This window comes from Halictus rubicundus, chromosome 10 (assembly GCF_050948215.1).
Source record: "Halictus rubicundus isolate RS-2024b chromosome 10, iyHalRubi1_principal, whole genome shotgun sequence".
Taxonomy (NCBI): Eukaryota; Metazoa; Arthropoda; class Insecta; order Hymenoptera; family Halictidae; genus Halictus; species Halictus rubicundus.
This window is the reverse complement of record NC_135158.1, coordinates 3,507,037-3,523,171: the sequence shown is the minus strand read 5'-3', so window position 1 is coordinate 3,523,171 and position 16,135 is coordinate 3,507,037. Positions and strand designations below refer to the sequence as shown.

Genomic DNA, 16,135 nt, shown 5'->3' with positions numbered 1-16,135 from the left:
AAGTCACCGGTAGAATTACCGGGAACGAGGATCGCGTTTCCCAGAACTCCCAGTCGCCGCGATTAACCGGCTGTTGAGTCCGCGCGGCTAAATTACAGGCGCACGGTTCGATAGATGCGCGCGGATAAGGCATGAACTCTCGGTGCACGCAATGTCACGCGATGCAACCGTTTCCCCGATGGGCGAACGGGAACCGACCGGGGCCTGTGCTCCGTCATTCATGTCGTCGGAAAACGAATCGCCGATTACGAAAGACTTCCTAGAAATCGAGACCGTGCAACAAGCGGCGGGCGGGCACGACGATACGCGCGAGGTGTCCGATTGCGAGAACTGATTCACCGGCGAATATCCGAGCGTAATACGGCTCGCGTTACGCGATCATTGTAAAACTATCGGAAGATCGGAGAGCACCGGAGACACCCCGCTGACGTTATTTATTTATCCAACTGGGAAACAGTATTCTCTTTTCCAGCAAATTTTAAAGATACCGAAGAATGTCGGGTTTTAAATTAATGTCAGGCTAGTAATTAATGGAGCTGGGTTGTTGAAAAATTTTGTGCTTGTTTACCGAGGCTTCGAGAATGTACACGTATGATGTATAGCGCCCGAGTTATTGCATCTTATCTGCAGCATGTCGTGTCAAGGAGTTGCCACGTTGGACAACACTGTTGCAATCGTGTAAAATGCAAATTGTATTGTCATTGATGGTACCATTGATAAAAAGGTGATTCTATTTATAGGATTGACGTACGCTCGACACTGTCGAATAGGAGTACATAGTACTTACATATTGGTTAACTTGTCCGATCGTGACTGGCAGTTTCTACTTCGCATGGACAGAAATTGCTTTAATCTATGACACCGATTATTCTCCGGAATTAGATCTTGGAGTGGAAAAATTTTTCAACATGTTTCCAACCTGTAATCACGCACATTACCTTCAGCTAAGACAAAGTAAACAAAACATGTGTTTTCACAAAGTGGCGGTCATGGAAAGAGCAAATGTATGTATATGTATATCCACTGTACCGTAACACTTCCTACCTTGTCATGCAACAACAAAGAAACTAATCGAGATGCCGGTATAATTTTTCCACGGATGTCGAAGGAACGTTTGTTTTTCGTACACGCAAAATTCCAAAACAATTCGGAGGACCCGATTTCGAAAGACATAATTTCACGATGTCACGTTTCGAGAAAGTATAATTAGAGGATCGATGATTTGCGTCGACCAAACGGGAACACTCTCTCGACCGACAAATAAGGTCGCCGAAGTATAATTTTCGAGTGGCATGATCTCGGCTGCAGGCGCATCGTCATGGAAACATTTCGAATCCGTGCGCGCGTCGCCTCTCCCCGTATTTCCACGACGACCATCAAGTTTGCTAATTGGCTGATTATAATTTCAAATGGGTACGATCGATCCCGCGCATCGATACGATTGAAATTTACTATAAATAGAGGCATCGATCGGCCACGGCCGGTGGTTTCCTCTCCGATAAAAGCTGTTTTATCGTGCGGGCTGGTAATGTCCACCGACGCGTCCGAACAATTCGCGCTACAGTATTATAGTTCGTTCATGTGTCACGTCGCACAATGCATCGACTCGTTAACGAGTTGCTCGAACGGCTGCCGATAAAAACCGCGCTCTCGGTTTCCTTTTTCGGCGGAGCTTAATTCGGGAAATGAGTGAGTTCTCGATACATGTCAACAACACGGGTCTTGCCAGCGTCGTGTATCGTGCAGGAGATATAACCGAGTCGTGTTATGTTTACAGTCCGCGGCGTCCGAGGCCTCTCGAGCTTACCACTACGGCAGTGGGGATAATTCCGCGACGTTTATCGTCCAGCCCTGGCGACATATATAGAGAAATCACTGTAATCATTTTCTCCTGCCGGTAAATCGGTTTCCCAAACGAATATAAATTAAACCGCGAAACCCTAGTCCCCTTTCAGTTTTTTTCTGATCTCGATCGGTTTTCTTTCACGCGAATTATCCGCTGACGGTTTCGAGAATCAAATGCTGCGTAGCAAACACGTTTTGCTGTTCCAACGCGACACGCATGGTTATCGATACACCCCGCTGCTTTGTTATGTCCTGTCAGAATGACGAGATAGTCTTTATTGACACTCGGCTTTCGTAGCTCGTTTAAAAATCGCCTGGTGATTGGCTCGAGAATTTTATGTAGTGTTTCGATGTTTATAGATCGAGCGATTGGGAAATTAGAATCGGGAACCGGTTATTTTGTTTTGTCCGGGTAAAAATAGCGTGGGGAATGTTGTTCAGTCTTGTGTGACCAATAAACGGGCGTGCTCTATTGAAATTATTAATAGAATAATTTATGCAAACGATGCAGATAATTTCTATTTCGCATGAAGATCTGCTTCACAACGAAACAGAAAGATAACGCATCTGAAATGTTAGGAAGTTTTCTTCACTCGAACGTCGCCGACGGAAAGCATCGCAAAAGTTCAAAGAAATGGTCTAAATCATCCGGATAACTCTCGCAGTCTCCGGGTATCGCAGACCGAACGAACAACAAAATAAAAGGTGAGCAGCCAGGCCGAAGACTCCGCGCGCAAAAATACGCGGATAACATTCAAAAATAGCATATTACGGAGTAGGAGAGACGGCGATGATCGAGACACGCGTAAGTCTGACGAGGAGAGACAGCGTTTGTTTGTTCCGTGGCACGGTGTGGCCAGGATCATTGTCTGACCGCTAATTGCAGGGACGCGATTCGTGGGAAACGGACACGCGACCAAAAGCGGCGCTGAGATTTTCGCGTCGGCCGGCGAAATAATGACTCTATTGATTCTCGTTTGCGTTGCAGCTTGCGCAACCGATATTAGTCATCGGGCAGCCGAGTCGGAACGCGACCGAGAGGCGACGTGTAAATGCCGGTGATTGAAAATAACTACGGTCGAGCATAGAGAGGAGAGTCCCGTCTGCCTGGCTGGTTTTCTCTCTCTCTCTCTTTCTCTCTCTCTCTGCCAGGCAGCCTGATGCCGGTGGGCTCGCATCGTTGTAAATTAATGACGGAGACCGCGTCCGTATTTGTACGGTTCCCCACCTCTCCTCTCTGTCTCTCTACAGCCGAACCGTTTCCCCCCGAAGCCGCCTTCTGCAATCGAACGTAAATATCGGGCTTTCCAGCCCGATTATGCGGCTTCGTTGCACGATATGCAAATCGATCGCGCGCCAGCCTTTTTCGGACTCGTCCGACTCGATGCTCTGACTCGGCTCTCGTCTCCTCCGCGGACCGTACGAGTTACCTCGTTGAGCTAATGGCTCCGAATTGCTCCTCAATCGACGGCGTTTATGCCGTTTCGGTGGTCCCGACCGGCGCAGCACTTGTACACGGTGGTAAAAAAAATAATGTGGGAGGATGAGTGATCATTCGTAACCATACGAGGACGATCGTCGGTTTCCTTCTGTGTGACGGATACCGCGCGATGTGATTTAGACTCCGATAATTTCTGTAACTGTGCTCAAAATTCTAGAAAGTAAGTGGTAAGGTACGCGAAAGATATTTATGTTTATGGAAGAATGTGTTGGTCAAATTTAAAACAGCGAAGAGATTCTGAGATTTTCAACAGTATACAATTTTTAAAGCGTGCAAGATATTTGTACTTGGCTCTTATTTCCTGCAATCGACGGAGAAAATTTTTATTTTGATCCCGCAGTCTAGTAATCATCTTTCAAATATTCGTCGGTAATGGTGTACGACGTCGTCCCCGAAGGGCTAAAGCAAATCCGAGCCAAAATGTTGTACGTCATGTAAAATGCACATCGCGGTAGTTTTACTTGTAGGTCACACTGTGTATAGTGATCTCTGAATTTCGTAACGAATATCGTTCTAAGCAGGATATGTTGAAGCTTCTGTAAGTAGATTACGACTTACTCGGGTTTGTGGTCAGACTGCGTCTCACCTGCTAACCTTGCGTTGGTGTCGGAAAGCGATAAACGACTGAGTTTCCTGCGGTTGCAGCTGTTAGAAAACTTTTGTAGTAACAGAATATAATTTGTACACGATAAACACAAAAAAAGCTGGTCAGTCTGCTGCGATTATATGTCTTGCTGGGATGGACTCGCGCGTACAAATAAAACATAAGAATTACAAATAAAATACGAGACAACTTCTTCAAATTGGCCGAGGTAGGTCGAGGCAAAGGGATCAACGATGATGCAAGAGAGAAGACTACGATAATCCTTTTTGCGAGTACGCGGACAGTTCGAAGTGCACGTGTCTTCGACTGCAATGAAGGCAACCGCGCCGCGGCGATGACAGGAGAGGTCAGCAGTTGGTGGAAGGAAGTTACGTCAGTGTCAGGAAGACAACAAGCGGAATCGAAAGCAGCCAGCCGCACAGAATGCCGGGTGTCAGGAGGCAGTCGTACGAATAGGCATTGTAAGGTGGAGGGGTCGACCTTAGCCTTGGCCTCCACTCGTGCGAGACCGTCCTCTATTACCGGCCCCCGTACAGCTAACTTTTGGCAATGTCAGCCGGGGGTCACGAAAATATTGCGCAGCAGCGTGTCGCGGACGCGTGCTCGTCATACACGGTCACCGAGGAAAACGATCTCGAGCCGCGGTTGCATTATGCAATGCGATCTGTTGCGTGCACTCGAGCCGATGATCGACCTCTCGTGATCCTCGGCATCAAAATTTTCACGGGACTCGATTCCTCTCCGAGACCGTGTCACTCGCTGTTGCACACTTCTCATCGACGTATACAAAATATTGTGTAATATTTACGTTTATTTCTACTCTTGATAATTTTAATGAATTTGAAATGGTACAATTCCCGGACAACACTTTAAAATTTTTAGAACAATTCCTAAAACCAACCTGTTTTTAAAAATAATTCTCCACAATCTTAGAATAATTCCTGAGGCTTTTTACAATTTTGGAACCATTTCCAGTGTCAGCTTTTTTTTTAAAACAGCAGAATTCAGAATTCAGGATTCAGTCAGAATTTTTGCTGCCATTCCAGTCACTGTCACTTTTTTTAAAACACTGCCTGCCTAATTTCTCAGAACAATTTTCTACATCTTCTATGGCAGGAGTGAATTTCATCGCCGGAAATCTTGTGGCGCGTGTACACAAGTTGCCGGTTCGCCGCGGCGGCCGTTTCAAATTATCAAACCTCGTTGCTCCCCGGTCCGTATCACGTAAATGGACCGATCTCAAAGTTTCCTCCCCATCGATTCCGAGTGTCGAAACTTTGTCTGCCGCGGCGTCGACTAGGAATCGATTCCCGAGGCTGGCTCTCGTATCCGTTATTGAGTTCCATGTCTGTCGCAGAGAGTGAGAGAGAGAGAGAGAGAGAGAGGGATACTCGATGGAATCAGACATCGGGCGGATCAGTCTCGTGTAAAAGTTCGCTGTACACGTGTGCGTCGCCGTATGCTGCTCGACGAATCTCGCTGAAACTATCGGTCCGAGTAATTTCGAGATTCCCGGGCCCGGTTGGATCCGATACTCGATCGCATCGGGATGAAGGATAACGCTTTCGAGGGTGGATCCTTGTAGCGTGCGCGGGGGTGGTTTATGTCGCGTTACTCCGTTAGGTCTTTTTCAGGGGAGATACACGAGTACATCGGGCTTTCGCGCGCCATCGGTGCCCTCTTCTTTCTTTTTCTCTCTCTCTCTTGCTCTTTCATCGACTCGCAAGGATAAACGCGCGAGGGTCGCGAGACACTCGTAGGGTTATCAACCGAGGGGCTCGAGCACGGAATTATTATGTATCACGGGGAACCTCGATTTTTTCCCCCGGAAGACTTTAAAGGGATCGTTTCGAGCGGGAACGGCGACGTCGCGCTGAATAGGGACCGTTCCCAGCTGTAATTCCCTGATACAACGTGTCTCGTGTTCGCCTACTTCATGGGAAGACTTACTGTTTGTGCTTCGGCGGAATATCAAGTCCCTCGCTTTGGTCGTTACCGGGGGAAATGAGGAAACCAGGAAAATTCAGGAACTTGCCAAGAGACCTCTATCCATTTTGTTTGTCTCGATTCGTGGCTATCTAACTCGTTGTTTAATTCATTTTAGTCGCGACTCTGGGTCATTCTACATACGATACAGTTACGACTAGAAATGTTAATTTATCGCTCTCCGAGTTTCTTGAATAATATTTTAACCAGACTGTGTTTGTGTTCTAGACAAAGCTGCGGCGCGAACGGCATTTTCTCTCGCCGCCTGGACTTCAGCGCGTTTAACAGCCTGCCCCGAACCAAGCTGAATTCCTATCACATCAAGGTGAGTGTCCAATTTATGAATTCTCGTTCGCGACCTGTCCCGGAAGCCTCTCTTCTACCGGCGCACGCGCGCGCTCCAGACAGCGAAAGTTTGGTATAGTAAACTGGCTAGAGCGAGTCGGCTGGAGGAGCTATACGACCTTCCTTAAAGCGGAAGGTTCGCGGTAGAGCAAGGTCACAGTGAACAGTGAGATTCTGCAACTTTAATCCCCCTTGGAAACCCATTGTCCACTATCAATAACAACTACAGTCGAATTAATTATTGTGTCAAATGAATTTTAATTTGCAATATGCATTTGCTAGAGATTCCAAAAAAAGATGCAAGATCTTAGTGTACTGTTTTACAATCCTGTTTAATTCAGTAGTAACATTAAACCATTTATTTCAGAGTGCTTTATAGCTTCGCTCACAAGTACAGATCGTTAACGGGGAATTACATGTCCGTTTGCTATGTCTTCTCGAGAAGTTTGTTTCTACGATTCTCCGGTTTACAAGAGAACAGCGATAAAATCGTTTCGGCGTCAGCATCGGGGTTTGTTTGCCGGTCGGAGAAGCATGTCGCGCCCCTAACCGTCGTCCTTGATCCAGATACCGACGACCATCTGCGTCACGTGTGTATCCGCCACCACGATATCCACGAAATGATCTCTCACGCGAGCCAGACTCGTTTTTCTTCCTTTCTTTCTCGAGATCGCCTTACCTCGGGGACAGTGGGCTTGTCCTTTCCGCTTCTTGCGTCCTCACGACGTCCTACCCCAAATCCTGCCCGGAAAATCAATAGTCATTGCGTCCGAGTATCTTCATCCTAACTCGTGTCTTGTCCTGGAAAAATTACAAGTAACCACTCGAATTTTTGAGACGTTGGCAAATTATTTAATTCTGTATTTAATGTATTTAAGATGATGCACGTAGAACATCAGGCACTTGAGTTTCGTAAGGTTGGAATTGCGTTAAATATTTCTACTGAGAATTATTTTTAACACTCACCAGAGCTTTCGGAATAGACTTTCAAAATAAAAATTGTCTGCCTTAAGAGATAGGGACTGAATAAAAATGAATTTCTTGTCACTATTAATTTTAAATAATTCACGAATGTGCTCAACTTTTTCCGGGGGTTCTTTCCGTGTTTTATATTTCGCGTAGCTTCGGGAAATAAATTTTGTTGAGGGTTAGGCATGTGGGTTCGCGACAGTTGTCGAACCTCCATCGAGTTTATGAAATTGTTCGGTTGCCAAGGGTTAGTTTCGGCAGTTTTTGGTATCAGGGGTGGAAGGGGATTAGGATCGGTGACGCAGGCAGTTTTTTGAGGGTTAATCGTCGCCGGACAATGGGGGGTGGAAGCGTTGCGGTAGGTCGATCGATGGGGAGGAAGGATACGAGGCCTATACGACGCAATATAAGGTTCACGGCACCGCGAAAGTGGAAAGAATTCTTTTGATGTTCTCTGGCAATGATTTACGACGGTGTCCTACGGGTTTACGAGCCTCTTACACGCGCTGGAAACCGCGGAGAGAATCGTCTTGCGTGTTTTGCCTGCGAGCGCAATTTTAATCCTCGAGATATATCTCTGCAGAAGAGATTCATTCAACTGCTCTACTGTTCCGCGAGACCTACATACGCGGGTCATCGACAGAGCGAAGATTTTATGCATTCAGTGGCACGATTTCAGGTATAAACAATTGCGTTCAACTTCGCTCGGAATATCTTAATCTAGATCGTCGTCTCGGATAGCTTGCAGAAGTACTAAACATTTTAATGGGACTCTCTGAGTACACCTTGGCTCGTATTTACAAGATACTGAAACTGTTTATTCACTTTGTAATATCCCCCGGTATCTTTCTCTGCATATACATCACAGTTAAATATAGTTACGCGCACGCATAATCACATAAATAAATAAATAAACGCGGGAACAGCTGCAGCAACGAGCGACTGCGGGGCGAGTTAATGCACGGATCATCGGGGTCAGGTTATAAAGTGCTTTTTATGAATATACATCGACTCGCGGAACGATACCGACGAATGATCGCGACTGTATCGCGATTCCGAACGCGCGTTACCCACAATTCCCGTTCCAGCGGGCTGGTTTGCTGCACGGAATGAGGGAAATTGATGGATTACAAATTGATTTAACGACGCGGTCGTACGATCGGTGTAAATTCGGCCGATAACGAGGCAGATTACGTCGCGGGACGCGTGCTACCAAATTACGGGGTGAAATCTATCCCTTGGCGAATAGTTTTTATCGATGCATTGACCGTTCTGCAGCTGCAATTCGATTTACCTGCCATTCGCTCGGTCAAGGGAAATTGAAGTACTGGAAATGATGGTTCTTTTACGAATCTGTTTTTAACCGGACAGGTACATGAACATTTTGGAAACTTTTTGTATATTTAGACAGTACTTTGAAGAATGCATAGAAAATGTTTCAGCGTAAAATATTCATCCGTTCCGTTTATCTATGAAAATATTTACAGAGCTTGCGCGATGTGACTGGACATCTACTTGAAATAGAAATGTGCTGGTTATTAGCTTGTTCAGGAATTTTTAATAACAGAACAGCAGGATGTGAATTAATAAAACTTCTACTATATCTAAATAATACTTCAAAGAATGTATGAAAATATTTCCCGTTCAAAGATTTCACCTGCCCACAGAAATATTTAAAAAATTGGCATCAGTTCGGACACACCACCCTTCAAAGCATCGAATATGCAAAATAAATTTGCCAATCGGAAAATCGCGAGGATCCGGCATTCGCAAAAATCGTAGCGTGTTCCGGGAGCCAGTAGATCTCTCCAACAGTCCACGGCCCTCGTCCTTGACCTTCAAAATTACCCTCCATCAGGTTAGAGCCGGTGCGCGCGACGTTGAAAAAAAGAATGAGGATGACTGGCGGAATAGCCGTCCGGTTCCCCCACGAAGTTCGGTAAGTGGCGGTGGCTCGAAACGAGCAACCATAACAGAGAGCCCACCCCATTATGCTTTTCGTCGGGCAGGACCTGCTCAGTTCGTGGGGGACGGTCCGCCGAAAAAAACATACCGGCCTTTCGAAAAAGGGGTTAATTTGCGACCCGTGCGTAGTTCGAGGCTAGGATCGTGCGTTTCGCATTTTGTAAAATACCTAGGGTGGCGGAGGGGATGTTGGTGGGAAAGGGTTGCGGAGGAAAGAGTGCTCTTTTTACGTCTGGCTGTTTCGCGTAACCTTTCATCGCGTTGCTCGTGTGGTCTCGAGGAAGGTAGCCCATAAAAGCGAAGCGTTCCGCCTCTCGTTCCCGGTCGTCCACGACGCCGCTCGCGTTATTTATTCCCCGTGGCGGGAGCGTGGGGGAGGGGCCGCGCTTTATTAAGAGCAACAATAGACACGCGGAGGCAACCCCGCGGCTTTACAGGCCAAAGCGTAAGCCGCCCCCGCCCTGGATTCCTTTCATTCGGGTCCGCGAGACGAATCGGCCAAGCTGGATTTTCCAGCTGTGAAAAGCCGGCTCGCGTTTCAACCCCCTCCGTGACACCCTCACGGAAAACACCCCCCACACCTCCTCCCGGAGCGGTTTCCGCGGAGATTGTTGTTGGCTGTTGCGATAAGCCCTTCTGACCACTTTGAATGCCGCTCGAACCACCCCCTTCGCTTTTTTTACCGCGTCCCAACCCTCTGGTTTTACGTTTATCGGCGGTTCGAATGGATGTTCGAGGGTGGAAGTCGATCGATTATTTTTTAAGAGTTTGCACTTCGAATTACGTCCGCTTAGAGGTGCTTTACAATTTTTATATTTGGAGATATTGCAGGGGGTGTGAGCAGGAGTTCGTCTACCCCCTCAGCGAGATAGTAGCAAACTGCCAACCCCCTGGTTTTGGACCCATAGGTGGTTCTAATAGAAATTTAGGGGTGCATATCGATCGGTTATTTTTGGGGTGTTTGCCGTTCGAATTACGTCTGCTTAGGTCTTCTTTACAATTTTTATTTTTTGTGAATGTAATATTTCAACCGTTACTGATCATCTATAACGCAACGAATCACAAGACAAGTATCCAACAAGGGTGCGAAGAATGGACTTCCACGGCTCCCCAAAGTTTCACCGCGTCTCCTCGGGTTTCGCGACGTTAGGGAGGGAATGGCACAGAAGTAGAGAAGTGCCCCGGCGTTACTTAGCTTCCGAAGGCTGGTTCCCATGGAACCAAAGACCCATTCTCTCCAGGGACATTAATAATATATGACTTCACCGAATCGGTATGCTCCCGTGAGTGAGACTGGAAACGAGTCGTGTTTCTGCCGCAGTCCTCGGATTATCGTGCTCGGCACAGTCGAGATAGTCACGTTTTCTGCCGAGCATGTTACACACAGTCTTCCACGAGCAGCGTCCACTTGTTTACTCTGGGTATTCTTTCTATCGCGCTTTCGTCTATTTTTATTTTGGCTCCGTACCGCGGTACGAGTTTCAGGGGCGCGCTTTCAGTTTCGAGTAATCTCTCCCCCGCTCGATAGCAACCCCCATCATTCAACCCTTCCGCTCTATATCGATGGTTGGCCGGGCCTTTCTGCGCGCCACGAATCGCAGAATGCAAGGTTTGCCTTTTGCGCGTTGAATACCGATATGCAGCCACCCCGGCTCGCGTTTACGTCGCTTTTAAAACCGGGGATTGCCGGCGTGAATTGGAAATCATGGCCGAGAGGGCTCTCTCTACCTCTCTTCTTCTCTCTCCCTCTCTATCTGTTTCTCTCTATTCGCTCGTTCCCTCCGCGCAAAACCCTCTCCTGCCCTGTCGGAGGGTGGTTTCGCTCTCTCGTCCCCGGCAAATCGTTCCGGCACCCTCTTTCGAGCGCTCGCTCGCGATTCGTTAAAGTATGATCGCAGGTTATTATTACTCTCCGAGCGGTATCTCTTGTTTATACGAAACGGGGCCGCGAGCACCGCGGGGAGCCTGCGGCACGGTGCAACGCGATGCAACGCGATGCAGGAGCGTCGAGCGCGTCCAGTAATCAATGTCGTTCCTGCACTCCGCGTTATGGCTCTTCGTATCTTTCGTTTTTACGAGCCCGATGCGTATGGGGACCGAAAGTAATGAAAGCGCCGAAATTATATATTCGGTGCAATTATTCTTTCGACCACAAGTCTCATTTTATTTCGCTAACCACAGCAGCAGCGACACTGGCCAACTAACGTTTCAGCATATTTAACAATTTTTTTTGTTCTAACTGTAAAAGGTACAGGTATGAGTTTTACGTAGATCGGTTCTGTAGACTCTCCCCAATACAATGGTGTATTTTTTTATAACATTATGGATGCTTAAACTTGTTTAAATAGTATTTTAAGACATTAGGAAGCCCTTCAGCCATCGATTTTCTCAGCTACAAGTGAAGTGATTTTTAAGAATTATTTTTTTCGACACTATGAAGCGGATCTTTTTGAAACTTTCAGGTTAATTAGTCTTGTATTCAAGGAATATGTATAAAATTTTTCATTGTAAAACACTTGCTAGAAATGGATATATATCAACAAGTATGCAGGCATCGACGGACGCGTCTGACTACGACCGGCCGATTCTACTGAAAGTACGTATTAGTAGTGCAAGAGAACTTGAGGAGGTTTCTTAGCCGTTTATGGGCAACATGAAGTCGTTTGAAGTCTACTCTGTTCCATATTTTCGACTTTCAGTAGAATCATTTTGGCTGTACTACTAGTTCAAAATCACCATACTAGTCCAAAAATCGGAAATTACTAAATTAATGTTGAATTCATTGGGTCTTTTTTGACGCATTTACATTTCTATTTCTCTATCCTCGTCAGGATTGTGAAATGGATCATTTGAAGTCCATATTTAGTTGGGCAATTTAAATTTTAGCAAAGTCCATAAAAATAGAAGCTAATGCAGTTGTCCCCTTTTTAAAATACCATTTTAAATATATAATTCAATCGGGACCCACCGCAATGTAATGTTAGGCTTCATGATCCTGGGAATAGGCCGTGTTCGTGGCACAGTCAGGCGTTTCGCCGGGAGGGGTTAAAAATCGTGGATCGTTACGTTCCTCCGCGTCTGATTTACAGCCGGCGCACGTGAGTGTCCATCGGCGTCGCGGCATCGCGTTTACAGGCGCAATTCCAGGTCGTCCGTGCGGACAAAAGGTGCAAGGGCCTGGTGCCCCTTTTAAAGAACGCGCAGACGTGTGCGAGGTTGTTGCGAGGCAATACCTTCCCCCTTCTCTCTCTTTCTCTCTGGCGACACGCCACCCTGATCTTCCCGAAGGACGCGGCCCAACGCCGGACAATAAATCGGACTGGAGGAGCGATGGAAATGGGAAAGTGGCGTGCCGCGGTGCAGTTACTCTCCCGGCCGTTTATAGATCGGGGTGTGGCCGCGGTCTGTTCCGGTGTTTGTTTGAGCTGTCGTCCCTGCAAGTGCGCCGAACTCGCTCCCGTTCGACCACCGGCAACCGCCGGTATGTAATTTGGATGCCTGCCCTATCGCGTGCAACGCTGCGAAATGTTTAGACGACCCCCGTATCGGCCCGCGGTTCGCATTCCTTTTCGAATCCGCAACTCGAGAACCCAGCCCGCGCTCTCCGCGCTCCGACAGATCGATTTTTCTTTCGCCTCTTTGCGTGGAAACTATCCTCCGTATCCTAAAAACGTGGACTACAGAGATAGTTCGTGAAACTGTAACCGCACGTCTCGATGAAGTTGGCCATTTTACATCCTTGCGAGTCCGACTTAGGACAAGGTAACTAACACGTAAATAAATGCACCGTGGGTGATCTGAGAAGACAATCGATTTCCCGGTGCGAGGAGATAATAGTGTAATATATTTTCTGACAGGACGATGCGTTTTGACGGCAGCAGAGATCGCGGCTCGTCGCGGTAAAAATATTTTGTCCACGGGAACAAGAAGCCTCCTCGACTCGCGAGAGGCTCGCCGGTAGAGTTCTGAATGGCACTCGTGGCCGAGGGAGCGGAGATTAATTAAAAGGACGATGTCGAAAACCTTTTGCCGCGGTTCAACCGCCTCTGCACTCGGGCTCAAGGTTCTCTCTCTCTCTCTCTCTCTCTCTCTCTCTCTCTCTCTCTCTCGCTTACTCCCTTTAGCGTCCGCCTCCCCTCTCCGTTCCTGCCCGTCTTCAGGCTCCCTTTTCCTCCTGTTCCCTCGTACCTCGCCGATGCTCGTTCAGTCGATACGATGGACATTGATTCCCAATGAACTGACGCTGATATACGACATCGAGCTCGACCACTCGAAGCTAATAGGAAACGCCAGCCGGAATTTATTGTGCACCGTGTACCCCGGTGGGTATCGATGTCACCGGCGCCTTCTCTCTCTCTCTCTCTCTCTTTCTCTCTCTTCGATTTTCTCTCGCCAGAGAGGAGAGAGAAAGAGAACCGGTAACCGCTAAGGAGAGATATCGAGAGAGATTGACCGTATCGAGTTTTTGCCACGGCTAGGGAAATCGATTCTGTGGGAGTTGATCGTTTTTACGACGAACCATCGTGTTCTCCTCCGGAGAAATATATTTTTTTTTCTCTCGAACCGCGCGGCGAGCTTCCGCGAAAGTTTACAGGCTCGTTTCTACATACTTCAACTATATCCATGAATTTTTATACCAAGCTGTTTTTAAAATTGTAGGAGTTATTCATAGACGAAGTAGGCTTTGGGGGTGGTCGAATTGATTCCAAGTGGTCTGCACGATAAAATGTAGAAGTTTGAAACAATTTTTTTTTAGTAGTTTTACCAAACCCGAAACTACATTTTCCCACATCTCAAACCTTAACTAAATGTACAGTGGACGTACAATAAAAATTTCCAGTTAATCACATTATTCATAAAAGACCACTCAATTCATCTGAAGGGGGTGGTTCTCTTCCTCAGTGAATAGCTAACAAACTATCAAAGCCAGCAGCTCACAAAAATTCACAAACATGGTCCAACCATGCAACAACAAGTCTGCAAAGTTTCGTGAGGCTCTCCTACCTGGTTCGCCAGAAAAAAATTCCAGAACTGCACCTTGAATGGGTAACTCTTTCAATTCTAGCGAAAAGGGGCGCAACGTGGACAAAATTGCGCACAGCCGCGTATCCCTCGGCTACCCGGATTAGACGATATTGGCTACTAGCGTATCGACTCCGCCCATAGCCCTTCAACCTGGCGAATTTCACCGCTAGCGTGGCGAGGTCCGTGTTATTCCTAAGATAGTTTCCAAGTAATATAATCCGGACGCGTTTGCCCCTCGCCGGCGGCGGCGTTGATTAAATTCAGAGGCTGGGAAACGATGGACGCGGAAGTTCGGTCGGTCGAGTTTCTCGCAAGCCGGTTTCGGGGGCTGGCTTTCCTAATTTCGTTACGTAGCCGTGAGTACACGGCGTATCGGTGACGGGACCGGCTGTTCCTCCGCGGCCTTTCGGTTTCCGTCCAAGTTTGATTGAATTCTACCTTCGGGACGCTTTTGGGGAGATTGCGCTCGCGGTTCTGTTGTATTTCCGCTTCGGGACCCCCAGACAATCGCACGGTGATGGAAATCTTTGATCTCGACACCCAAACGTCGCTCCATCTAAACGTCATCCACCAGAATGCCGAAAAATCGGTGTCCATCTTTTGAGGCGTTTTTCACTAGCTTTCGTATTCACTTAGGTATTTTCTCGGAGGCTGAATAATTCATTGAGGGTAGTGCGAGCACTATAATCTTCAGATTTTCCATTTTGCTCGACATGTGGAGTTATGAAAGCGAAGTTGCTCTGTCGACTGGTTATCGATTTAAATCACGCCCACGGCGGCTAATTCGGCCAGGCAATTATTGAGAGATCTCGCGTGGGCTCAGGCGCACGCACGTGCGTTCGCAGAGAGTTGCGTATCCGATAGAAAGGAGTCGGTCTCTCGAGGGTGCCGCTCTCTTTTTCTCTCTCTCTCTCTTTTGCTTCTCCTCTCCTCGCTCGTGCCTGCCCCGTTCGTCGTCCTCTCCGTCCCGCCTTTATTCTTTTTTTCTTTTTTGTCCCCTGATGGGTACATTTTGTGTGTTAACCCTCGTTCCAGGCCCGACTCGCGGCGCGCACAATGGAGCTTTGCATTAAAGGTCATTAGCTTAAACGTTCGCCTTCCTGTTGCGCAACCCGCGCAATTCACCGGCCCGTTGCTCGCGACCGAGCGCATTTCAGACAGAAATAATTGTGTCGATTTTTTCGTTCGACCGCCTCCTCCGCTTCGCTCGCTTTGCTAGCTGTCGTCGCCGGGGAGCTTCCTCTTTCCGCTTCTGTGCAGCCCGCGACCCTTCAGCGAACCTTCCTCTGCCCTTCCTCTCTTGCGCGCTGACGAATTTTTGCATTTTCCTCGGGAGCCTTTCGAGGTAATTTACTTTGCAGCGAGAATAGCAGCCCGTTGGCCCGGGTTTCCAACGCGGACTCTAAAAGTGTGTTGGGTCGTCTGATTTATTCTTAAATTTAGATTTATTTGCTAAAAGGAAATCAATTTTGCTTCGATAGTCTCGGGACACTGTCAGACAGTACAGGATCGGGTAGACCTCTTAAATAGTTACGTATACACTATTGTTGCATTGAAATGATTTTGCGCTGCTGTGAATTTTTCGACGAAGCACATCTTCGATTTCCGCCATAAGAGAAAGCGTGGCCGTTCCCAGCCGACCTTGGAATTTATCCCTAAACCGGGATAAGTCGAGACTGGCTCCCTTGAGGGTCACGACCTACCTCACTCGGATCGATGCAAGATAGCCCCATGCTTTTCTCGCCCCATGTCACGCATACCACTATTTTTGGCCCTGAACTTGATGTACCTAAACGACCGGCCTTTTCCGTGGTCGGGAGAGAATACCGGGAAGCCGGGAGAAGAGTGACGTCAGTCCTGCTAGTTGAGCTAGTTTCCGGTACAATCTCGAATCG

The 16,135-nt window shown here is 47.6% G+C and overlaps 1 protein-coding gene and 1 long non-coding RNA gene across 3 annotated transcripts in view; one reads left to right on the top strand and one right to left on the bottom strand.

Annotated features, from left to right (window-relative positions):
* LOC143357941 (headcase protein-like) overlaps positions 1 to 16,135 on the top strand; it is a 237,343-nt gene that overhangs the window by 27,332 nt on the left and 193,876 nt on the right. For both annotated transcript variants that reach the window (XR_013082905.1, XM_076794670.1), the window contains exon 2: positions 6,165 to 6,261. Coding sequence is in view for 1 of the 2 variants with exons in the window: in XM_076794670.1 (XP_076650785.1) it covers positions 6,165 to 6,261 (97 nt within the window). In the remaining variant the exon portion in view is untranslated. The remainder of the gene's footprint in view (positions 1 to 6,164; positions 6,262 to 16,135) is intronic.
* The window catches only part of LOC143357943 (uncharacterized), a 188,697-nt gene that overhangs the window by 123,644 nt on the left and 48,918 nt on the right, over positions 1 to 16,135 (bottom strand). The gene's annotated exons all lie outside the window — the stretch shown is intronic.